Source organism: Mus musculus, chromosome 2 (assembly GCF_000001635.26).
Source record: "Mus musculus strain C57BL/6J chromosome 2, GRCm38.p6 C57BL/6J".
Lineage (NCBI taxonomy): Eukaryota > Metazoa > Chordata > Mammalia > Rodentia > Muridae > Mus > Mus musculus.
In genome coordinates, this window is record NC_000068.7 from 5,870,840 (window position 1) to 5,895,456 (window position 24,617).

General features: G+C 41.0%; 1 protein-coding gene across 7 annotated transcripts; it reads right to left on the reverse strand.

Moving 5' to 3' along the window:
- Positions 1 to 137: 137 nt before the first annotated feature.
- On the reverse strand, positions 138 to 24,593 carry Sec61a2 (Sec61, alpha subunit 2 (S. cerevisiae)). Of its 7 annotated transcripts, none has more exons than XM_017319150.2 (13): positions 24,418 to 24,576; positions 22,315 to 22,382; positions 20,451 to 20,516; positions 15,660 to 15,738; positions 11,979 to 12,110; positions 11,742 to 11,851; positions 8,754 to 8,861; positions 7,016 to 7,169; positions 6,002 to 6,162; positions 5,525 to 5,722; positions 3,388 to 3,579; positions 2,904 to 2,980; positions 138 to 1,182 (listed from the first exon to the last, which is right to left on the reverse strand). In XM_017319150.2, the coding sequence occupies exons 7-13, from the start codon at positions 8,766 to 8,768 to the stop codon at positions 996 to 998; spliced, it is 984 nt and encodes a 327-aa protein (XP_017174639.1). In that variant the 5' UTR covers positions 8,769 to 8,861; positions 11,742 to 11,851; positions 11,979 to 12,110; positions 15,660 to 15,738; positions 20,451 to 20,516; positions 22,315 to 22,382; positions 24,418 to 24,576; the 3' UTR covers positions 138 to 995. The 7 variants fall into 7 exon arrangements, 6 of the variants coding, with proteins under 6 accessions (XP_017174639.1, XP_030107772.1, NP_067280.1 ...); XM_030251912.1 differs by having other exon boundaries at positions 6,849 to 7,169; XR_373943.3 differs by lacking the exon at positions 8,754 to 8,861 and having other exon boundaries at positions 5,521 to 5,722; positions 24,418 to 24,588.
- Between the last annotated feature and the right edge of the window lie 24 nt (positions 24,594 to 24,617).

Here is a 24,617-nt window from a genome sequence, read left to right on the forward strand (position 1 = left end):
GAGTAAAATGTTTCCCAAGGACCCTAGCTCCTGCCATTGAGTAATTTAGAACTAAAATATGACCATACTTGACCCTCTCAAGCATATGCAGATCTGCTCTGTAGAAATACAGTGAACCTACAGAAATACTCTTAGAGAACACTTAATAGGAATCTCTTTATTTTTCATCACAACTGCAACAGTTTTCTTAAATAAAGTTTATTGTCTACTGTTTACACTTGGGTCCTGCTATGCATATCACAGACATGAAGTCCTTGCATGAATACTCATTGCTCACTTCCACTCAACTACAGACACTGCTTGAGAACTGGGTCTTGCTTTGGGGACGAGGGGAGAGAGGAAATACTTGGGGGCATTGGAGTAGAAGGCATGGCCAATACAGCTGGACAGCACTCGTAGCTGTCACCAGGAAAAGAGGACAAATGAAAAGCAGAAAAGGGAATTGGAAGCAATTGTGTCCAGTGACAGAAATAACTTCAATGCTTGATTTTTGCCCATCCAGGCTGAGTGGCAGTTTGGGGATAGGATGAATCAAGTAGGGGTGGGGCTGATGAGTTAAAAAAGTATAAAAATTATCTAAAATATACATTAGATATAAATGCTCCATAACTCATTAGGGAAGCTCAAAATACTGGAAAGTGGCAATCTGCACTGCACTTATTTTTAAACAAGGGAATATTCAGTGTTCTGAATGTTGTGTGCGAAGCTAATCCACATCACTGTCTTGCTGTCTGACCAACAGCGAGGCAGATACACTGCTTCCCAGCGTCATGGCTAACACTAGATGGACAGTGTCAACAAATAATGTAAACTTCAGTTTTAAGGCAGCTGGTACTGATGCTGCACACAGGCTTAGCTCTGTGCCCACTTCAGAAATGGGACAGTGAGCACTGAAAACAACAAACTGAGGGAAGAAAGGGGAACCAGCATTATTTGACAGAAACAGTATGTCAAAATATTTTCCCTTTCACACACACAAAGAAATAGATGAACATTTAGAAAAACAAAGCACCCATTCCACCAACTTCAGCCTGTTCCTTAACAAATATTTCAAAATACTGATAAATAATAGTGACTGCAAGCAGAATTCCAGTACCAGAGCCAATGGCCCCAAGGAAGTCTGCTAGTACTGACAGGGCACCGATGCACAGACCCCCAAAGGCAGCTGCTGTGGGGATGTACCTAAAAGACAAAAGACCTTTGTCAGGCACTGGGAAACAAGGAAAGAACACAATAGCTAGAAGCAGCACAGTTTTGCAAGAAATGATTCCCTCAATATAAACTTGTCGGAGCAGTCCTCACTACTGAAGTATTGTACACGAGAGAGGAGACTGATTAAAGCAATGATTTCAAACCACCAAATTTAAAAACTTGTAATACCCACAGGCAGTGCAATTTTTAGGACATGATTAGAATTTTAGACTGAAATTTATTATACATATATGTAACATAGATATATACAATATATGTTATTTGTATGTATATACACAAAAATTTATACTCTCTATATATGTATTGTATGTTACAGCATATATAGTATATATTTTTTTCAGACATGTCTCTGTAGCCCCTGGTTGGCCTAGAACTCATAGCAATTCACCTGCTTCAGTTTCCAAATACTGAGATCACATTAATAAAGCACCGTGCCTAACTATAATTTGGGGGTGGGGGAAGGGGTTTGTGTCTGGATCTCATATAGCATCCTACCTCCACTTCCAGAGTTTCATATTAAAGAGCCATGTGGCATCATAGCTGACTAAATATTTCATGTTCTTAAACAAAACAGGTAACCCTAAATTCCCTTTTGTGGGGTGAAAAGTAAGTTTCAAACCAGACACATAGGTATACATTGGCAAGCCACTCATATACATAAGATAAAACAAGATAGGAACACTAGTGCCAGTTCAAGAAACTACTAAAGAAATAGCAATCCACATACAACTAGGTTTCATTGTTACTAGCCTGGTACTCAATGGATAGCCCAGGCTGGCCTTTAGCTTGCAGCAATCCTGCATTAGCCTCTCAAGTGCTCGAGTTACAGGTGTACACTGCATTTCAACTGAATGCATTAAGTAGTATATGAATTTTATCTAAGTAAAATCACAAAACCCAAATACCAGATGCCTGGGAACAAATTCTATTTCCTGGAGCTGGGGGTATCAGTGTTTTCGAAGCTCCCTGGTAGTTACATATGCAGCCAGTCAACACTGAGAACTACTAATATGTATCATTTTAACACTGGAGTGACCAATGAAAGCACAGTCTCAATTTAAAATTATATAGGCTGATGTGGTGGTTTCAATGTTCCCCATAGACTTGTGTGTTTGACCAAACCTCTGAAACTGTAAGTCATCCGCAATTAAATGTTTTCCTTTCAAGAGTTGCTGTGGTCATGGTGTCTCTTCACAACAATGAAACCCTAAGACACATGCCTAAACAAGATCTGAATAAGGACAACAGCAACAGACACGCTAACGTGGAGAGGGTCCCAACCCAAAGAACGAGGTGACTATGGAACCCTGAGAGCAGGAGAGAGTCTTCCCCAGGGAAGAAGGCCCAGCTGGCCACCCTACCCACCACCAAATGGGCAGCTCTGAAACCATGTGTGCCATTGTGAGACTGAGAAGGTTGTGTTTACACACACACACTTAGCAAAGTGTATGTGCGAGGAGACAGAAAGATGCTGTAAATCTGAAAGACAGAAGGAGGAGGTGACAGGAATGATGTTTTCAAAAACTAAGTTTAAAGGATTATAAAAGGGCCAACATTTTGTGGAAGACAAGTTTTAGTTAAATTTCAGTTCTCTTGTGAAGAGCAGAAAACAATAAATATGAACAAAGCAATGACCTTTAGAGATGACAAGACTAACATCATCTTAGGAAGAAATGATCTTGTGACCTTACCTGTTCAGCTCATGGACCATGGAGGTATCTCTGTGACCCCTCATCACCATCTGCTGTTCTTTAAGTTGCTTGGCCACCTGGCCAAAAAAAAAAGGAAAAGAAAAAATAACTTTTGAAATGAAACTATTTTCATTTTGTTGCTTTCTACACAGAAAACCTAAGCCCTACAATGCTGGCACAGTGTCCCTCCCCTGACCATAAGGAAATGGAGGCCTGCATGCTGCCAGGCATGCTCTGACCATGTGACTGTATCTGTGTGTGCTCTCAGCATCCCAATTAACTCTGGGAAGAGGGACTGGATACTAAAGAGGCTTTTTTGAGTAGAACTGAGTTGCAGAGGATCACAAAAGTTCAGAAGAACCAACTTTTAGCCTGTTGGGGTCTCACTACCAAGAATGTATGAACAAAGCTTAAAACTGTAACAGGTTTGATACCCAAATACTATGACTTTTACAAAGTTATTTTTCACTCGCCACATACTTACATCTTTGGCTGAAGAACCAGAAACTTCTATCCACGTCTTAGAAAAGAATGCACATGACCCCAACATGAAGATAATATATACAACTACATGAACAGGATCCTCAAATATGGCTCCCATAGACTCAGGAGGAGACAGATAGTAACAAAGGCCGCCAACAGGGTAGGAGCGAGCAGGCCCTCCCCCACTGACATCCTACGAGACAAGAGTTGAAGAAACGGAGTCAACCTGACTGGCTGAGAAGAGGGTTTTGTTTGTCACTGAGGACCACACCCAGGACCTTCTAGTATCAAGCTTAGGCCTTACAATGAATTAATTGCACCTTAGACCTTGAGATTTGTTTTCGTTTTGACATGAGGTCTCACCATGTTGCCCAAGATGACCCAAAAATCATGAAGTAATCTCCTACTTTAGCTTCTTGAGAATTTGAGACTACAGTTGTCATGACTAGAATTTATGTTTGAATTTTTCAAAATCTATGACAATGTTTTAACTTAAGCTTTATTACTATGTAGAGCGTATGATGTCTGTGGGTTGGTAGGTGTTTGGCACAGTGCATATGTGGTGGTCAAGGGACAACTCTGTGGAACTGTTTCTCTCCTACCACCCTTTCACGGAATCTGAGGATCAAACTCAGGAGTATTACACTTGCACAGAAAACACCGTTACCTGCGGAGCCGTTTCACCAGCCCTATAGCCAATGAGCCTATACAATTTTTGGAGTTAAGTTTACATCCTTCATTCCTTCAGAATTATGTACTTCACTTTGTGTAAGACACTCAGTGTCATTAACAGAAGAATGAGTTTTAAAAACATACATCTACAAAATCTTGAAGCTAGACACAGAACAAATTATAATTAATCTCTGGTTATATTTAGAATCTGAAATGTCTCTCCACTCCCTGTTCCATTTTCCAGTATTAAGAATGCAAGTACACCAGGCGGTGGTGGTACAAGCCTTTATATCCAGCACTAGGGAAGCAGAGGCAGGCAGATCTCTCTGAGTTCAAGGCCTGCTTGGTCTACAGAGTGAGTTCCGGGTCAAAGACAGGGCTACACAAAAAAACCTTTTCTTGAACAACTTTAAATAAATAAATAAATGTATGAATGAATGAATGAAGCCAGGCAGGCAGGCAGGCAGGCATGGAAGAACTCACCTATAATCCCAGCACTCAGAAAGCTTTTGCTGAGTCAAGTGTGTATCAAGTGGCTAGGGCCAGCCTGAGCCTCAAACAAAACAAAACAAAACAAAACAAAACAAAACAAAACAAAACAAAACAAAACCAAACCACTAACAACAAAAAGTTCACTGGCCCAGTTATACACTTTAGCATACTTATCTAGAATAAGCACTATATTTCAAGAAGGACTAAATACTAATATTTTTTTGGCATAAGGCAAATTATAGAGTTTCCATAAATGAATAAAGAAAAACTGGGAGATTGCCCTTTTAATTCTGTAATTATAAGAGGGAAAATACTCCTTTTATATGATCAAATTTTGGCTGGATTGCTTTAAAAATAAAGCTGTGTAGATTCTTTTCCTGCTTTGGATTTAATGGATTCGGTTCCAGTTTCCAGTCTTGTTAATAACTCCATGCCCGTCTCCAGCACAGTCAAACGCAAGCTGCTTTATTGCCATTCAGGTCATGAAAAATGAGAGAACGATAGAAAAAATGACTCTTTATCCCCATTTTTACAATTATCTGTAAATAGCTCTCCTTTCCCTATATTGGCAAATAGAAAATGGTATAACAGACATCAGAACAAGATGACAAGAGGCCAGATGTGGTGGCACAAGTCTGTGATTCCTACAAACAGAGAAGGAGGCAGAAAGACTCCCTAGTCAGCCTGAGTTACAGCATGAGACCATGTCTCTAAACAACAAAGACTACAAAATAGAAAATCACTGTTAGGAAAGCACATTTATGATTTTTTTTAGCCTAAAAAGCTATTCAAATGATACACATAAAAATGCTTCCTATATAGGAAATTATTAATCTTAGAACATTTACCAAATTTTCAAAATAAAATGGTACAGGTAAATAAATTTCAAATTGTTTCAATATCTATCTTAATCAGCTAAAAATACAACTATAAAATACAAATTTTAAATACTTAATAAAAATAAACATACTCACGGCCCACTGTCCTAGTAAGTTTACTAAGAAGTTGCCACTAAATCGAACAGACAGCATCTGGGAAATGACGTACAAGTTTGAAACTAGGGCAGACTGGAGGATTATGGGAATATTCGACGTGTAGAAGAGCTTGATAGGATAGCTACTGTACTGTCCACGATACCGTGCCGACTTAATGGGCAAGTCAACACGAAACCCCTGAAATTGAAATTAAGAATAAGAGGTGGTCCATGTCAAAGAGTGCGCAGAGGGAAAGGTAGCTGTGGGGTGGGGTGGGGGGAGCCAGTGACAGGACATGTCTCAAACAGTCCTCCCCCAACAGCCTGCCTCTGTTCCTCTTTTATGGCAATATTTCCCACCTTCAAACTAGAGTTTAAAGAATGGTTCTTGAAACATCACTTGTTAGACACCATCCTTTTGAAGAGCATTCTCCTTGTTACAAGAAAGTGAATGTTCCCAGTGAGACATTCCACGTACCTGAAAATAGATGACGACAGCAAACACGAACACTGTGGCGATGAGGTTCATGAGGTTGGGGAGGTTCTGCCTATAGAAAGCCTCCCTCAAGGCTCGCACCTTGTCTGTCCTGGTGGCCAGCAAATGAAACAGAGCTATGACTGCACCTTCAAACTCCGTACCTGAGAAAGCAAAACAGGAATGAACTGTGGACGCCTCTTCCACAGTTCTACACAAGTAACTTCAACCTCGAGTCAATTTAGCAGTTTATGATTCTATGTTGTACGGATCTATGGCATAACCATGTGTATGGATTCTAAACATACTTCTATCATGGAGGCAAATTTCAACATAAACCTGCAATTCTAATTCATAAAGGATTGCCTCGCCTTTACTCTAGGGGAACAGGGGAAGTCCTTTCAGGGCTGATAAGCAGCAGTGGCAAAGCAGAATACAGATGTCAGATTCAGAGCAGGTATGTCATCTACCACGCTGCTGTTAGCTCACCGCACCCAGAAAGTTAATAAACTATCAGCGCTAGTCTCTTAAGGATCCAAGTTAGACAATGACTAGTTAGGACAGGAAGACAACTGAGAAGTTGGAAAGGATACGGGGAAAGACTGAAATCTTGCAAAATGTAGATGCTATTACAAAGCCAGTTAGAGGCAAGGGTGTGAGTGCTCCCCAGGACGGCTAAATCATAATCCAGTACCTTGCTGTCCCACCCTCCGCTGCATTCAGGGAGGTAAATGGCTCTAGCAGCAATGGCTTAAGCAAGGTCAAAGGTCAAAGGTCAAAATTACAATACTGTTTGCAACCACTGGAACTTTAAACAAGCAGAGGTTAGAATGCACTCTTTTGGACTTACTACTGCATACTTCACACATCTCTGCTCAGTAAGTTTAAACCTTTAGCATCCATGGTCCCCTGGGGTAGCAGACTGGAGTGGCTACAGGCATGTGCTGCTGCATTCTGAACTCATTTTCAGCATACATCCAGCAAAACTCGTGCAGTTGCAGTCACTGTGCGATGTACCTCTGCCAGTGTTAATGGTAGTGGGACTAAAGGCCTTCCAGACAATGGTTTCACAGATGTTGGTGGCAATAAAGAGGGAAATCCCAGACCCCAAGCCGTAACCCTTCTGTAGCAGCTCATCTAACAGCAGCACAATCAAACCAGCAACAAACAACTGTGGGGAAAGAAACGCACGTGAGCAGAAGCAAGAAACACTCAGGAGGGGGCGGACGCGGGGCTGTTCACAGTGTGCGCATTCCCAGTATCAGACCTGAGCGATGCTCATCATCGCTGCGGCGTGTGCAGCTTCTGAGCTGCTCTACTAGTCAGAGGCCAGTTCTGAAAGTCAGAGAACTAGGAATAGTGCCTCATTGTACAGCAAACATTTCACCTAAGGTACACCATCTGAATAGTTTCTCTTACAAAGTTTAAATTGGGCCCATGGGGTGGGAAAAGCACATTACATTAAATAATAATCTTAGAGTTGGGTGTGAAGAAACAAAATATCCCAAATACTTCCATGTAAGTAAAAAGCCAAATAAATTACAGAAAGCTTAAAAGAAACCCTCTACTCCTAGGGAATGAGATTGACACTTTTTACAAAGTACTGTATATATTTTCTATATAACATAGTATGTATAGAATAAGCCAAAAAAACTACAGCACAACAACATAAAAAAATTATTTTATACTTATAACAAAGAGTGAATATAAGTTTGAAAAGTTAAGATCTTACTGTGTTTTCAAGCTCATTTTTTTAATGAAAACATACTAAATTTAACTTATGGCTATTCTTGGAGAAGACATGCCTATAAAAACATGTATCAATAAAATCAAGTTTCAGTCATGTGGCTCCTTCTCGACTGACATAACATCATCTAGAGGGAAGTGAGGCGTGCTGTGAGCCCTACCTTCCTGCTGCCACAGGTCCCTACTTTACACTCTCCCTACTGAAGGAAGCAGCTTCGATTCCTCCCAGTTCAAGCAGCCCACCTTCACTTTTGTGCAAGCTTACTTTGCACACCCTAGATGCCATTTCAGTGCTTGTACAAAGCCTAACTTACTGTATTTATGACTAGGAATACTCAATGATCATTACTTAACTGTGGCCAAAATTAAACTTTTAGTTTAACTTTTAATCAACTGGAAAAGGGGCATAGTTCTCAAACTAAGGGAGATAGATCATGGTAGCCTTTTACTGGTTGAGGGCTAGATTTTATCTTGGCCACAGTTAAGTAATGATCATTGAGTCTTCCCAGTCATAAATACAGAGACACACAACGTTTACCTGAGCCCTCCATGCAGAATAATGTTGGCCTACAAGTCACCCTTTGGAAATGACATTCATCTTTTCCAGGAGGAGTAATGTATAAATAAATTTAAATGAGAAACGGTTTATGCAGTCTAAGAAATAGGAAAAAAGATAGTAATAAATAGTAAGTAAGTAAGTGTGTGTGCCTGAGGAAGAGGAAGCAGAAGACGATGGCAGACTCTCCGTGGAGCCCGCTGAGACCAGAACAGTGGCAAGTGTGCATGTGGGATGCTCCCTGTGTGGACGTAAAGTCACACTAGGTGTCAACCTCGTGTGGCCACACCCATGCCACTAAGCTTGACAAAAACATACTCACCTTTATTATGTGCCATGGACAATGCCACTTTGTATTTTGTTTTTAATTTCAATCAAGACCCAATTTAGATTTCAAACCCAATTAGTGGACAGAGCACTATGTGAGTGAAACAAAAACAAAGTGAGAAATACCTTCCGTAACAGCATGCAAACAGTTCTCAAAACCCTACGTTTCTAGGTGAACACACACTGATCCAATGGCTCTTCAGTGTAGCCACATATTTTCAATGTAAGCAATCCCTTGAAAAGACACAAATGGGTCACTGCCCACCAACAATCAAACATGGCATTTTTCTTTATACATTAACACTAAAAGAAGTTATTACATTATATACCAGTTATATCAACAACTTAATACATATTTTTTTCTCATTCCTTCTTAGAAATGAGATTTCTGAATGTCTAAAAGAAACACCAAAATATCCTGAACTGCATTTGTCAGTTTCAATGCGCAAGCTGTGCTGTAAGGCACCTCACCTAAATGAACAGCTGCCCAGCTACATTCCATGACCCTAAGTCTAGCGTAAGGAAGCACCAGGGAAATCACACTGCTACAAAACGTTCCCAGAGTTTAATACTAGTTCTGAATGTCTTTTTTTGTTGTTTTGGTTTGTTTTTGTTTTTTTTTGGTTTTTCGAGACAGGGTTTCTCTGTGTAGCCCTGGCTGTCCTGGAACTCACTCTGTAGACCAGGCTGGCCATGAACTCAGAAATCTGCCTGCCTCTGCCTCGAGAGTGCTGGGATTAAAGGTGTGCGCCACCACTGCCTGGCCTGAATGTCTTTTAAAGTCAAGACGACTTTAGACTAAGGGAGTACCTCAGCAGCAGTGCGTACTTGGTGTTCTCAAGGCCCTGGATCCAACCCTCATCTCTAAAAGTGTAAATCTTCATTGGCTACAAAAAGCAAATGTGAGACCAGTGGTTCCCAGCCTTCCTAATGCTATGACCCTTAATACTGCTCCTCATGTTACGTTCATCTCCAACAATAACATGGCTTTCACTGCTATTCATAACTGCAATTGTAATGTAAGATTCTGATATACAACCCCCAAGAAAGGGTCCTTCATCCCCAAAGGGTTTGACACACATTGCTTTAAAGAAACAAAACCAAGCATGATGTCCTATCAGTAGTCTCTTCAGCACGGCACCAGCAATATATAGAACCCTAAGCACTGAAGGACACTAAAGTCAGTGTCCATAGGATCTTCTCTCCCCATCCTCTGCAGTTCTTCCATCTCCAAGTCCCAACAGCTATAATGTGTCAAACAAGTGATTTGTAAATGGAGAAATAAAGGAACTATTATTCTCTTGGGAAACACATCTTACACTGGAAGAGCACTCACTAGGCCTTACCAAGTTACCAAAGACTCAATAATCCATTAAAAATCTGGTCCTAGTCACAGACAAAGCAGTTATAGCCGAATAAAGGCCATATTATTAACCATGCAAACAGATACTTGACAGACTAACCATGTCCTGAGTCAGGCTCACTGACTTGCTCATTAAAAAAGAAGAAAGAAAAGACAAAAAAGGTAAATTATGCCCATCTGAGATAGCCATTTATTTCCCAAATATTGGCATTTGAGACTATTTCAAAAATCAGAACTTGATCTTTTGAACTATTAGGGAAAAAAACCTAAATTAATTCTAATTTCAAACGGTAAATAAAGTAAGTCTCCACAGTAGCCAGGACTCTAGTATACATATCATATTAACTTAAATTTTTAACAAGAAAAAAAATCCTCTGAACATTTTATATAGTCAAAATTATGTTGGTCTTTAAAAATTCAATTCTGAACTATCCATTTTGGAAGCCCATAAAGGGCTGGGTCTGTAGCTAAGTTGGCAGCTTGACTACCATGCACAAAGTTCTAGGTTCACTCCCCAGTCCTGCACAAAACAGTTATGGTATACAGCACATAAATAATGCTAGCGAATTCCTAGTGGACATAGGGATGGGAGGAGCAGAGCTCAAGGTTATCATCAGCTGTACTGTGAGTCGGAGACAGCCCAGCTATAGGGCATTGCCATAAATCAATAAATCAATCAATAAATATATAAATCCATCCATCCTCCATGGAACACATGTATGTGAGGGTATATGGTATTTTGCTGGCACTTTAATTATTTAGAATATCATAGTTTTGTATTCTAGTAAGAAAGAAAAGAGTTAGATACCCTGGTAAATCCCTAAAATGTAAGCCTCATGCAGAGGCAAAAGCCTCCAAGTTTGAGGCCTGCCAGCTCAACTACAACAAAATGTCTTATTACAGCCAATTTATTTCAGATGGTGACAGCTGTTTTTCTTTTCTTTTTCTTTCTTTCTTTCTTTTTTTTTTTTTTTTTTTGGTGTTTCGAGACAGGGTTTCTCTGTGTAGCCCTGGCTGTCCTGGAACTCATGCTGTTGACCAGGCTGGCCTTGAACTCAGGAATCCGCCTGCCTCTGCCTCCCAAGTGCTGGGATTAAAGGTGTGCGCCACCACTGCCTAGACAGCTGTTTTTCATCTAGCTTATTGTTAATGTACTTTCTGAGATTAGCAAATTTCATTTCCATGATAACAGTTTAATTTTGCATATGCTTGTCTCTAATTGGTAGTTCAAGAAATCCTCTCCTGCAACCTCCCAAACAAGTGGGACTCCAGGTGTCTGCCACAATACTGGGCTTCATTCACAATGGGTTTTCTCAAGTGATTTCAGTCAACAAGTAAACTCAAACATCTTTTGTACCAACAGGGCATAAAGTAACAGCTAGGATGCTAATCTCAGCCACTATGGCCAAGCTGACAGCCACCCAAAGGCAACAAATGCCCAATCACTGCCACCTGGCCGGCAACAACAGGAATGTTCTGTTAACTGAGGGAGTACAGTTGATTTCAGAGACATCCGAATGTGGAAAATGAACATCATAGAGCAATGATAGAGCAGCATCTGTTACAGTGACAGACTATGAAGCTATTAGAATTAGAATAAACTCTTTTACATCAACACATTATGTCATTTCAGTAATAATACTGTAATTAAATAATTCTGTAGGAAATGATTTATATAATTCACCAAAAAAACTGTTAGATAAAGGTGCCAAACTGTTTCGATTAGTGTATGAAAACACAGGATTTCTTACCTGAATAATGATAAGGAGACAGATCCCAGCACCCATTTCCGCAGGGTCCCCGTACATCCCCGTCATGACATACACAATGGCTTGCCCAATGGTAATGATCATACCAAATACTGACAAAAAAGGAGTATATGCTTACAACCAAAGACAAAAAAACAATAGAACCAAAAAACTAGGAAACATCTTTACCACAAACATACTCAAACTTGGAAAAAGCTCTTTAATTTTATGATCGCTCACATTTCTGGGCTCCATTGAACAGAGCTCTATCTTTGGGTGTGTCTCCAACTTCAATGATTTTGGCTCCAGCTAACAACTGCATAATCAAACCAGACGTTACAATTGGGGAAATACCCAATTCCATCAATGTTCCTATAAAGGAAGGGACAAAGAGTAAATAACTTTATATATAATACACTTCAGTTCAGAGCATCCTAGCCCTCAACATTTAATAAATGTGTTTAAATATTACCAAACTTCCATTGATTCCTTCATTAATAAAAGACCATTTATTAACAACTAGCAACAATGCAATAGGTTAAAAGTGTTATGCTATAAAAGTTTTAATTTCTATAAATTCTAAACTTAAAATATGAAGGACTTTTTAAAAGAAACCTTTTGGGTCTGGCAGGTACAGCTAAGTTGTAGAGAACATGAGACCCTGGGTTCAATGTCCTGCATCAAAGCAGAAAAAGAAAATGTAAAAATCAAGAGGCTAGGGGCCAGCAAGATGACTAAGTCAGTAAAGGCACATGCCAGCACGATCAACAAGCTGAGTACAGTTCCCATGGCCTGCACGGTATAAGGAGAAAGCGGATTCCTAAGAGTTGGCCTCTGACTTCTAAATACAGACCGACATGCATGTGCGCTTATTCACAAATACATTTATATTTGTAATTTATAGCATATAACATAGTTTTGTGGTAGAATACAGTCTAACATGTAAGGCCCTAATGTTTAACTGCCAGCAACACAAAATTAAAAAGAATAAATAAACAGAGGTGGGGGCATAGCTAGCATACCTGCCTAGCACATGCAATATTTACTCTCCAGCACAAAGAGGGAGAGGAAAAAAGGAATCATTGCTTTTAAAACTTACACTAAAATTGTGGGTTATTTAGACTTCAATCATATTTCTTTACTTATTATAATCTTGTTTCTCTTCAGATCATATAAACCTTTTACTGTAAACTCTTTCACTTTGTTACTTGTCTGGTGTGGGAGAGTGTATGTGTCTGGGCACACATTTGATACAGTGCAATTCTGCCTTGTGTTAGTTCTCTCCTTCCATCATGAGGGTCCTGGAGAATAAACGCACAGATCATCAAGCGTGGTAGCAAATGCTTGATCTTTGCTGCACCATCTCACCAAACCCTATTTGTTTCTATGACAGAGGCATAGTATTTAGCCTAGGCTACCCTAAAACTATCTATGTGGCCAGGGAAGACTTTGAAGTCCCAATTCTCCTGCCTCTACTTCCTAAGTGCTAGGATCACAGGTGGGTGAATCCTTTGGAGGCTCAGGCTATTGTCCTAGGTGCTACACTCAGCAAGTGGTACACAGTAAGATCAAGAAATGCTTGTTGGGGGCTGGAGAGATGGCTCAGTAGTGGTTAAGAGCACTGACTGCTCTTCCAGAAGTCCTGAGTTCAATTCCAAGCAACCACATGGTGGCTCACAACCATCTGTAATGGGATCCGATGTCCTTTTCTGGTGTTAATAATATACTCACATAAAATAAATAAATAAATCTTTAAAAAAATGTTTGTAGAATCAATGATTAAATAAGTTAATTATATTCTCATACTGTAATATGCCCATTAAGTGAAGTAACTCACTAAAAACATTAAAAAAAAGGAACAGTACATATGTATGTGTGAATGAATATATGGATTTGGATATGTACATCCTATTTTTAAACACATAAATATAAATGAATAGGCAAAGGAAAGGTCTGGATGAATATCTGAAATGTACCCATATCCCAGAAATGTGCACCATATATATGTTGGTACATTTTATAAATGCTGATGCATTGAAGACTTTATAAAACTTCCAAGCATCAGTGACTGCACAGATCAGTGAGTGCTGTGTCAGTGTGAATAAAGCAGCTGCTCTCTACAGTGACACTTGTGCCTGGCCAATGTCCTGAGCTACTCTGCTCAGCCTTCAAGAGAAAGGACCTTGTCACCACCACCATCCACATCTCAGAAAAGGGGTGGGAAGAACTAAGAGTTGGATAATGGGGAGAAAGGCTGCAAAATGCTGTCGTATGTGTGCCTTATGGCCGTGGCACTCATGAATCCACAGGAGACACTGATGGTGTAAAAAGGCTGCACAAAACTGAGCCACTGCCCACTTGTCTTCAGTGGTCCCAGTAACTTGCTGGTGACTGACTCACGTCCCAGTGGACCACTATACACCAAGCCCACTAGAACACAAAGCAAAAACAAAACAGGAGGGCTGGAGAGAAGGCTCAGCAGGTCTAGAGGACCCAAGTTTGATTCCCAGAACCCACACAGTAGTTCATAGTTCACAGCTATCTGCAACTCCACTTGCAGAGGATTTTTATCCTAGTTTCCATGGGCTTGCATGTGGTACAGAGTTATACATGCAGGCAAAACACCCATAAAAATAAACTAAGAAAGGAAAAAGAAGACATGAAAATCGGACCCGGACTCAACAGGAGGATGAGGCTGGTGGGGGGTTAGGGGGGAGGAGTGCAACTAGAATATTCTAAACTGTTAATAAATTTGGCAGAAAATAAGAAGGGGTGGAGCTAGTAAGCTGGCTCAGTGAGGAAACGCACGGCCTGGGAACCTGAGTTCAGTCCCTATGACCCATGTGAAGGTGAAGAAGCAAAGAGCAGCTCCACAGCCCCTCTGGCTCTCACATGCTCACTGTGACTCGAGTGAGCACACACACACACACACACACACACACACACACACATTTTAATTAGTAAATGAACCAATATTACTCTTATATCCTAAAAACAACTACCAAAAACTGCCATCATTTAGAGTATTTCCCCCAACCATGCAACCACTATTTGTGAAACTCAAGCAGCCTCATGATGCAGCCCCAACTCCTGGTGAGCCTCACTGCTATGCTAGCACCCTCATCCACTATCTCCCAGTCTGTGTGTGTCGTGCTGTTGTAGACTTGAGGGCTTTGGCTCAAGCTTTCCTCTCCCACTGGTCCAAGAATTAAACTCCAACTCAAGTACGTCACCTCCCTGCCACTGCAAATCATGGGATTTTATATGGAAAAACCCTAAGTTGGGGCTGAGGAGATGGCTCAGTGGGTAAAGGGCTTGTTGCACAAATGAGGTACAGAGTTCAGATCTCCAGCATCCATGTACCTCCTGTAACCTAAGCTCTCAGGACACAATATGGGTTGTCTAGAGTAAGCTAGCTAGACCATCAGAACTTGCAAGTCCTAAGTTCAAATGAGAGACCCAGTCTCCATACAAGAGGAAACTGGTCCATGATGGCACACACCTTTAATCACAGTATTTAGGAGGCAGAGGCAGGAGGATATATCAGAGGTAGAGGCCAGCATTATCTGCATAAAGAGTTCCAGGCCAGCAAGGATTACATAGTGAAACATCTCTAAAATATATATGGTAGAGAGTGATTGAGGTAAACACTAGTCAACCTGTGACCTTCACTATGTGCACGCACATGCACACATAAGTGTACACACACACACACACACACACACACACACACACACACACACACACGCCAGTGTTGTTATTATTACAAGCTGGATTCTCCTCCTAAGCAATGGGTTTGTTTTGTCTCTCCTATATAAAACCACAAAGCAGCTGTTTGGTGGCAGGATGGAGGTTGGTGGCAGGATGGAGGTTGGTGGCAGGATGGAGGTTGGTGGCAGGATGGAGGTCAGAAGTGCATACCTCTGTTGGATGCAAGAATAACTCTCATCCAGTAGAAGGGATCTGCAGAGTCCGATGACATGATCCCAAACAGCGGAATCTGAAACATCACATAAAACACTTAGTGGAACACAAGGGCGCTCTGCATGCAGTCTCCCTCTTAAATAAAATGCACTTGCTTGGCCTACAATGCCTGTTGGAGACTGACTGCTTATGATTTCTAAGAAAGCAAGGATACTTTAATATTCCTGACAGCATGGTGGTGCCACCTCTAATCCCAATACCTGGGAGGTAGAGTCAGGTGGATCTCTGTGAGTTCAAGGCCCGCTTGGCCTACCAAGGCAAGTTCTAGGACAGCCAGGGCTGTTATACAGAGAAACTCTGTTGCAAACAAACAAACAAAACCCTGGAATAAAAACTAAAATTCAAAATTCTATACAGTATAAGTTCAAAACTCTAAGAATACATATAGAAAACAATACTGGAAAAGATCTTTTTTTAAGGGTCAAATACTGATTATATCTAAGAGACGAGACCATGATTGACTTTTCTTCCTTATTCTTTTCAGGAATTATCAATTCTCTAATCAGAAGATATCATCTCCCACCCAATTTTTTCTTTTTTCTTTCTTTCTTTTTTTAAAACAATTTTCTCACTTCATAATGCAGCAGGCTGGTCTACAACTTGCTATGTAGCCCAGAAGAGCCCTGAATTTTGAGCAATCTAATACACCCTGATATGTGCTAACTTTTTTTTTTTCCTTTTTGGTTTTTTGAGACAGGGTTTCTCTGTATAGCCCTGGCTGTCCTGGAACTCACTTTGTAGACCAAGCTGGCCTCGAACTCAGAAATCTGCCTGCCTCTGCCTCCTGAGTGTTGGGACTAAAGGCGTGCGCCACCACCGCCTAGTGCATGCTAATTTTTAATCCAGAAATAAACAAACAAAAACATTTGGGTAGACCTGATGGGTTACACCTATAATCCCAGCACTCAGAAGACTGAAGCAGCAACAGCAAACAAGAAAAGAAAGGAAGGAAGGAAAGGAAGAAAATCAGAAAGAAAAAAAGGAAGGAAGGAGGAAGGAAGGGAGAAAGGAGAGAAGGGAGGGTGGGAGAAAACAAAGAAAGAAAAAAACACTTCAAATTACTGCCTATTACAGGATCCATGTTTAGTTTCCTTACCATACTGGGGAGAAATCCAGAGCCCGGCACTAACTAGGTAAGTCCTTTACCAATGGGCTATTATCTACCTCTATGGCAACCCATGTCTGACAAGCAGCATTTGCTGAAACCCCCTTCTCAAACATGATACGTTCCTTTCTTTAAGCTGCAGGTTCACGCACAAAGAAACTCACATTGCTAATTAATCTGTGGGGGCTGAGGAGGCTAGCTCAGGTGGTGACGTGCTTCCATATGAACATGACAACCACATGGAAAGAACAGCTTGACACTATGTGTCTGTAACCACAAGGCAGGAAGGGGCACAGACAGGAGGACCCCTGTGGCTTGTTGACCACTGAGTCTAGATAATCAGGAAGCCACACACCTCCATACCTGAGCACACACAAACACATAAATGCAAAAAAGAAAAGCTATAAAACAATTTTAAATGCTTTTTTAATTCCAAAATATGCTGCCAGAATTTTAAATAACTAAATCTCTGGGCTATTTGAACTCTTATTAAGCTAGGTAATGAAACTGGTAAAGCAGAAGGAAAAGCTAGTTTGTGTATACTCTCTTATCTGTGGACAGTCATCACCTGAGAGAAGTGAGGACTAAGAGAGCCACACCTAGCAGCACTACAGGACAGTCCTTATCTAAGGCCCTGGAACACAACACTTTATCCTTCCTCTGGAGCCGCCAGATTTACAAGTCTTTAAATGTTCAAAGAAACTGCTAAGTCTATTTTCTATAAAATCTTTCTTCTAATATTAATACAATACTACTGACTACTGTATTGTATGCTCTGAAAACCCCAAATATTGCATATTTTAGTGGAAACCTAAACTGACTATATGGAGATGTAGAAAATGAGCAATAGAAATGTCAAAAGCAGTAGAAAGACAAAGCTAAACAAGGCACATGTGACACGGGACTTCAAGTCACAGACCAAATCTGGCTCAGCAAATGGTTCACCCTCGCTGCTGAGAGTGAACAAGACGGCAAGTTTCAGTTACGTTAAAGGATGTCCCCAGTCTGGCACATAACAATACAAACATGAAAGAACCAAAGCTGATCAGAACTTTACAAAGCTACAGGAAAATAAAGACACATACAAAGCAGCTGTGATAGGTAACTCGGAGTGTTAACTCGACAGGATTTTGAATCACCCAAGAAGCAAGCTCAAACCTATCTACCAAAGTATTTTCAGGTGAGTTTGAAGGATGAGGAGCCATCCTGAGAATGGGAGACATCACCCCATGGGTTGGATCAAGCGCTAAAGCAGGTCAAACGGTCAAGCAGGCTGAGTATCAGCATCCAGCAGTCATCTCTCTGCGTTTCCTGACAGTAGACACAGTGTGACAGGCACCCTGTGTCACCACACCCTTAAGCTGTGAGCCACAGAGCACCATCCCATCCCTTCCTGATACTGCTTCTGTCTGGTGTTTGGTCGCAGGACAAGGAAAGTGATTCATACAGTTGCTAAGTAAGAAAAAGGTGACAGATGTGACGCACCAAGAGCCATGGTGCAGCACACTGAAGACCAGGAAACTACTGGAACCTTCATTCTCCCTGCTTTTGTTAAAAGGAATTAGAAACAGCAGCTGAGAAGGAAAGGAAGTTGAGCCATGGGGTGAGTCTCTAGAATAAAACTCAAGATGATGGAGCCATGCTACATTTGAAAACTGAGGAATAACCTGGAACCTAGAACAGAATACAGACCTCCATAGTTAGATGGTGAGAAGCTCTCAAGACAGCCAACAACAACAACAACAACAACAACAACAAAAGAAGAAAAAGAAAAAAAAATAAATGGAAGGAAGGAGGGAAAGAAGGAAGGAAGGAAAAAAGGAAAAAAAAAAAAACTCAAAGCAGAGCCCTGTAAGCATTTAATGTAATGATCTCAGCTTATCTCACCTCCCACCATTCCCTGAAGCTAGAGAAAACTGGCTAGAACTTGTTTTATATTCAGCTGAAATCACCCACAATGGGCAGATCTGCCCAAACGTGAGAAAGGCAAAAAGCAGCAGCTTAGCAACTATATAAACACAGGGAAAGTAGGTAACGCAAGGCCTAAATGGGCCATGGCATGAGACATTCCTGAGAAACAGCATTGGTTTCTAGAATAAAATGTCAGGGAAGAGGGTACTTTTATTAGGGGACACTGAATGTAAGGCTATATATACAAGCTAGACAAACCTCCTTCAGGGTCAGGGAGGGAGGGAGGGAGGGAAGGACAGACAGAGAGAGACAGAGACAAAGACAGACAGAGAGAGAATATGAGCCAAATGTCCAACCCCTAAGTGAATGCACTATGATATATTCACGACAGAAATAAAACTACTGGCATGCTGAGAACATGAATAAATTTCAAAAATGTTATAAAGTCAGATGCTAGACACAACAACATATATGCAGAATTCTAAGAAAGACAAATTATAGTGACAAAGGGGAGATCAGAGCTTGCCTAGGACTGAAGGCTAGCTGAATAGTGGAGTTATAAGGAATGCTTGAGGGCAACAAAAATATTCCATACCAGCCTAAATAGATTCTTGGGTGCACACATCTGTCAAAATTCTTCAAAGTGTACAATTAGAAATGTTATTTTGTACATAAAACTCCCTAAAGTTGATTTTTTTAATATGGGGACAACTTCAGAGATATTAAAAGCGTATAGTATAAATGCATGCTTTTTTCTTTGCACTTTCTGATTTTAAAAACAAAAACAAACAACAGCAACAACAAAACCACTCTCTTCCTGACCATGCAAAACAAAATTAAACCAAGTACAGAAATAAAAGTATTTTAATTTCATTCTCCAGCACTTGGACCAGCAAAATAGCTCAGCAGGTTAAGGTAGCTGCCACCAACCCTGTCCACCTAAGTTCAATTCCTGGAAACCACAGGTGAAAGGAGAAAACCAACTCCCACAAGTTGTCCTCTGGTCGCCACACACAGTCCAAGATGTGAGGTGTGTGGGCACATACTGGCGCATGCACTTGCACACACATCCACACCCAAGAAAAACAACAATAATGAAGTGGACAGTGCCAGCACTAGATGCCTGCTTGATCTACAAAGCAAGTTGCAGAACAGCTTTGAAATCCTGCACACAGAGACACCCTATCTGGAAACAAAACAAAACATGGTAATAATAGTGACAATAGTAACAATGATGATGACAATGACGATGACGACAATGATGATACTCAGCCGTAATGCAACTCAGTCACACAGCACCTGCCTAGCATGCACAAAATCCTGAGTTTGATCACCAGACTACAAAGAAATAAAAACAGCAGAACTCAGAGTTGAAAAGATGACTTAAAAACTAGGTGTCCTGGCTGTTCTTCCATAGGACACAAGTTCAAGTTCAACTCTTAGAACCCACAATGGGCAGCTCACAACTCCCTGCAACTCCAATTCCAGGGAATCTGACGCCCAATGCCGGCCTCACTGGCAACAACACATATTCATTCATTCTCATTCTCTCTCTCTCTCTCTCTCTCTCACTCTCTCTCACACACACACAAATAATAAATCTTACAAAAAAAGCAACACTCAATATATTTCAGTCTATTATCAGTTTTCTAATTCTTACTAATCAAAACCTTAAAATAATACAGACATGCACTCGGCAGTTTGTTACATACCTGACAGCATACTAAGAAAATGAAGAGTGTTATAGCAGTCCATAGTACCTTCTCTCTAAACTGAATCTGTACAACAGAAGTATAAAGAATCATCAATCCAAACCAAGAAAAAACAATTTCAAAGCAAAATTCCACATTATGACACCATAACCATTCCCCACTGGGGCACACACCTAATAACCTAGCTTGTTGCAGTTAAAATAAACAGCCAAGCATCTCCAACATAAGTCTTTCCTTTTCAAAACAAAAGGTATTATTTGTAAGTTTTCTGAGTTCTTAGTATATTCTAGATATGAATCCTCATGTCAGATGTACAGCTAGTGAAGATTTCCTCTCGCCTTTTCCTTTGCTGTGCAGAAATTTTTAATTTCATGAAATTCTGTTTGTCAACTGTTGGCAGTAACTTCTGAGAGACTGCAGCCCCATCCAGAAAGTGTCTACATACACCTGTCTCTAAAGGTGCTCTCTCCTCTTTCTTTCTCACAGTTCAGGGTTCCCTTGCTACACTGAGGTTTGGTCTATTGGGTGCTGATTACATTGGAGAGATTTAAGTACAGCTTTACTAGTTAAATCTGTATCTCCAACGTGCTCCTACGGGCTGCCACAAAAAGGATAATCAAATATAGACGTGTTTCATGTACACTGTGGAAGGGTAGAGGAAACTGAAAAGGAGGTAAAATAAAGTAGGATCCAATGATCCAGGAGTTTCAGGCAGAGAGGGGACTTCATGAAATACTGAACAATTTTACACAGGAATCCTGGGACATTTCATAAACTATGAAAAGTTATACTTTAGGATGTCTAAGGTATAACTGAGTAGCCATCTCTACCATCTCAAGTCATTAAAAATTAAAAGTACTTCTAAATAAAACAGTAAGTCTGACAAAAGTCTTATCAATCTCTATGTTTCAATTTGTTATTAATTCCCTAAGAACTAAAAGTACAGAAGAGGATAGTCTGGTAACTGGAAAATTTAAAATTAATATTATTTCTGAAAATTTAAGTATCTTACTTCCAGATATGCTCAGTGACTGAAGAACAATGTGATTTAGTTATTCTACCTTCAAAACACATTCCTTCTATTTCTTTCCAAACAAGAAATCAAAATAAGGGAGGTATATACTTACACATTTGCAAAATTTATTATGTAGAACAGTTGGTGCTAATTAGAACTTATCCCACTAGCTAGCCATGTGCACAATCCTACCCTAACTATAAAGCATCAACATGGCCAGGAGTATACTCTATCGCATCAACATGGCATCAACATGGCCAGGAGCATACTCTATCGAAACAAACACTTGGGCAGGAAACAGTATAACTTACAACACTATCTTTGACAGACTGAGAATCATGCCTAGTCTTTATCTCCCTCCCACCATCCCTGTCCTTCCTCCTCTCCCTCCTCCCCTCCCCAGACCCACAGGGAAAGAGAAAAGAATCAATTCCCAAAAGTTGCCTTCTGACTGTCACATGTATACCATAGCACAGTGCTGCACAGGCACAAACACATATATATATTAGAATAATAAATGTAATTTAAAAATTAAAAACAGGCCAGGCAATGGTGGTATACCCCTTTAATCCCAGCACTGGGGAGGCAGAGGCAGGTGGATCTCTGTGAGTTCAAGGCCAGCCTGGTCTACAGAGAGATCTCCAGAACAGCCAGGGCTGTTACACAGAGAAACCCTGTCTCGAAGACAACAAAACAAAACATAAAGCAGATTTATACTTGTTTGCAAGATAAGGAGGTAATGGTTTTTCCACTTACAGCCAGAAATTGTTGGGTTAAGTAAGTCAACCTTGGTGGTTTGGCAAAGTCAGTCACTCTGTTACCTGCTAGATTAACAAATAGTATACTTACTTTCCTTTCAGGCTTCTGAATTTCTGGTAGAACTGCACAGAAAGGTTTAATAACTTCTAAAAACTTGACTGTAAAAAAAAAATTTAGAGTTTAAAAATGTATCTCTGAATAATTCCAAAAACAATTTTTGTAACAGCAGTTTATCACATCCACCCAAATTAAACAATCATGATGTTCTCAAGTTCAAGTGAGTAGGTCTATAGAAGATCAAAGCTCCCAGATAGCTGTGGAGCACAGGGAAACAGCCCTGCACCGTGACTTCTTTGCTTCTTCAGGTTTAAACCCAACCCTTTTATATATGCACAACAGAAAATAATCAGATCATCACTGTATAAGATAAGCAGACATAGCTTATTACAGTACTTAGCTAATGTAGTAATTAACAAATGGTACAACAGCGGAGGGAACTTTCTGCAGGAATAGTATAGTAGGTTATGAGCTTAAACTGGAGTACTGACTCAAACAGCTTAAAGACTGCAACAAAAAAGCCAAAAAACAAAAAAGCTAGGATCACCTCCTACAGACAACCTTTTAACCTCCACATTCCCCGCTCCATTTCAGTTAGCTGCATTTCAAGGTTGTAATTCTCTAAGTAGCCATATCAAGGTACTTGCTTACACACAAGAATTGCTCAGAGAATGTCAACTACATTTCATTAAAAAGTACTCCTTTCCCAGGCTACTTCTGCAGTAAATGAAAGACAAACCAAGGTTTAGGGATAGACACTGCCTCCTACTCCGGCAGGACTCCAAAAAGGTAGAAGTAACTGATTTTGGTGATAATTTATAATTGTCATGTTTGTTATAGAAGTACATTTGGACTATTTAGAAAGTAAATCTAGGGCTGGTGAGATGGCTCAGCGGGTAAGAGCACCCGACTGCTCTTCCGAAGGTCAGGAGTTCAAATCCCAGCAACCACATGGTGGCTCACAACCATCCGTAACGAGATCTGACTCCCTCTTCTGGAGTGTCTGAAGACAGCTACAGTGTACTTACATATAATAAATAAATAAATCTTTAAAAAAAAAAAAAAAAAAAAAAAAGTAAATCTAAATTCTGAAAACATTTACCTGCAATTAAAAAAACAACAACTATGGGTCACAACACTGGGAAACTGTCTAGAATCGCCTCCCTTCCCCATCTCAGCCCAGGCTACTCTCCGAGATTTATTGCTAGTTTATGAATTACTGTACTGGCGTTCAGGATCAAAAAACGCTGTTGCGTGCCGCCATGTACTGCCTCTCCCCGTGTTGCACAATTCCATTTTTATTCACAATTCAAGGCCAAGGGTCTCTTATTTCCTTTCCAATTTTCCCCAAATGTCTACTGTTAGCCAATGGAGTGCATCGCAACGTTATCCCTTTATACACAAACATGTGAACTGCTAGGTAAAGTATCTGTGTGAAAATACATGAGGGTGAGTGATTGGGCAGGGCCCTGGAAGGATCTTATAATGCGAGGCCTCGTCCATACCTTGCGCACCAACTTACAGTTTTCAATGAACACTACAGAATGACTGGGAAGAATTAATCTAGGAAAATGCTGAGCTACTGATCACACGCCTTTCCTCCCCTAAAACGCATGCTACGAATCACATTTTTAAAAAAGGGAGACTTGGTGGGGGAGGTTATGGGGGACTTTTTGGGATAGCATTGGAAATGTAAATGAGGAAAATACCTAATAAAAAATATTTTTTTAAAAAAAGGGAGACTTATTCGTCGCAACACACCAAGGAAGCGTGATTCAAGAATAATAATTTAAAAATTAATGAGTTTCCTGAGATTCAGAAAAAGCCCAAGTGGTCCAAGCCGTGGAGTGTGCTAACTACCCCCCGCCCCCAGCCAATGGCCTCCCCGCGCCATCCTCGCTCCTCGCCTCCTAAGGGGAGCAAACCGGGACTTCTGAGTTCCCGTGACCCGCCGGGCAAGGCCTCGCTGACCCGAGGCGCCTTGGCGGGTCCCCAGCTCGCTCTGCCCGTGGCGACCCCAACGAGGCCTGCGCATCCCCCGCACCCAAGACCACCCCAAGGAGTAAGCGACTCCACTGCCCACAGCCCGAAAGGACCCGCGGCCTTCGAGGTTCGCGCTCCAGCCACCACACTCACTGCCCATGGCGGCGGCTCAGCACACCCGGCGGGCACCCGCGGCCTCGCAGCTGCCTCCGCTCCGTTCCTCACGACTCTGGCCTAGGCGGCGGAGGCTGGGGACACGCTCTGGCCGTCCCCGCACAAGCTCCGCCCACAGAGTCATGTGACATGCGCTCTAGGCTCCTCCCAGACCTAGCCTGGCCGTTGGCGGACGTCCA

Bases quoted from the DNA above. Each gene is read 5' to 3' on its own strand.
- Sec61a2 (NM_021305.4), bottom strand. The intron at 20,517-22,314 runs GTAAGTATACTA...TCTGTTGTACAG, and splicing joins TTCAGAAGCCTGAAAGGAAA to ATTCAGTTTAGAGAGAAGGT. The intron at 3,580-5,524 runs GTGAGTATGTTT...CTTGTCTCGTAG, and splicing joins ACTTACTAGGACAGTGGGCC to GATGTCAGTGGGGGAGGGCC.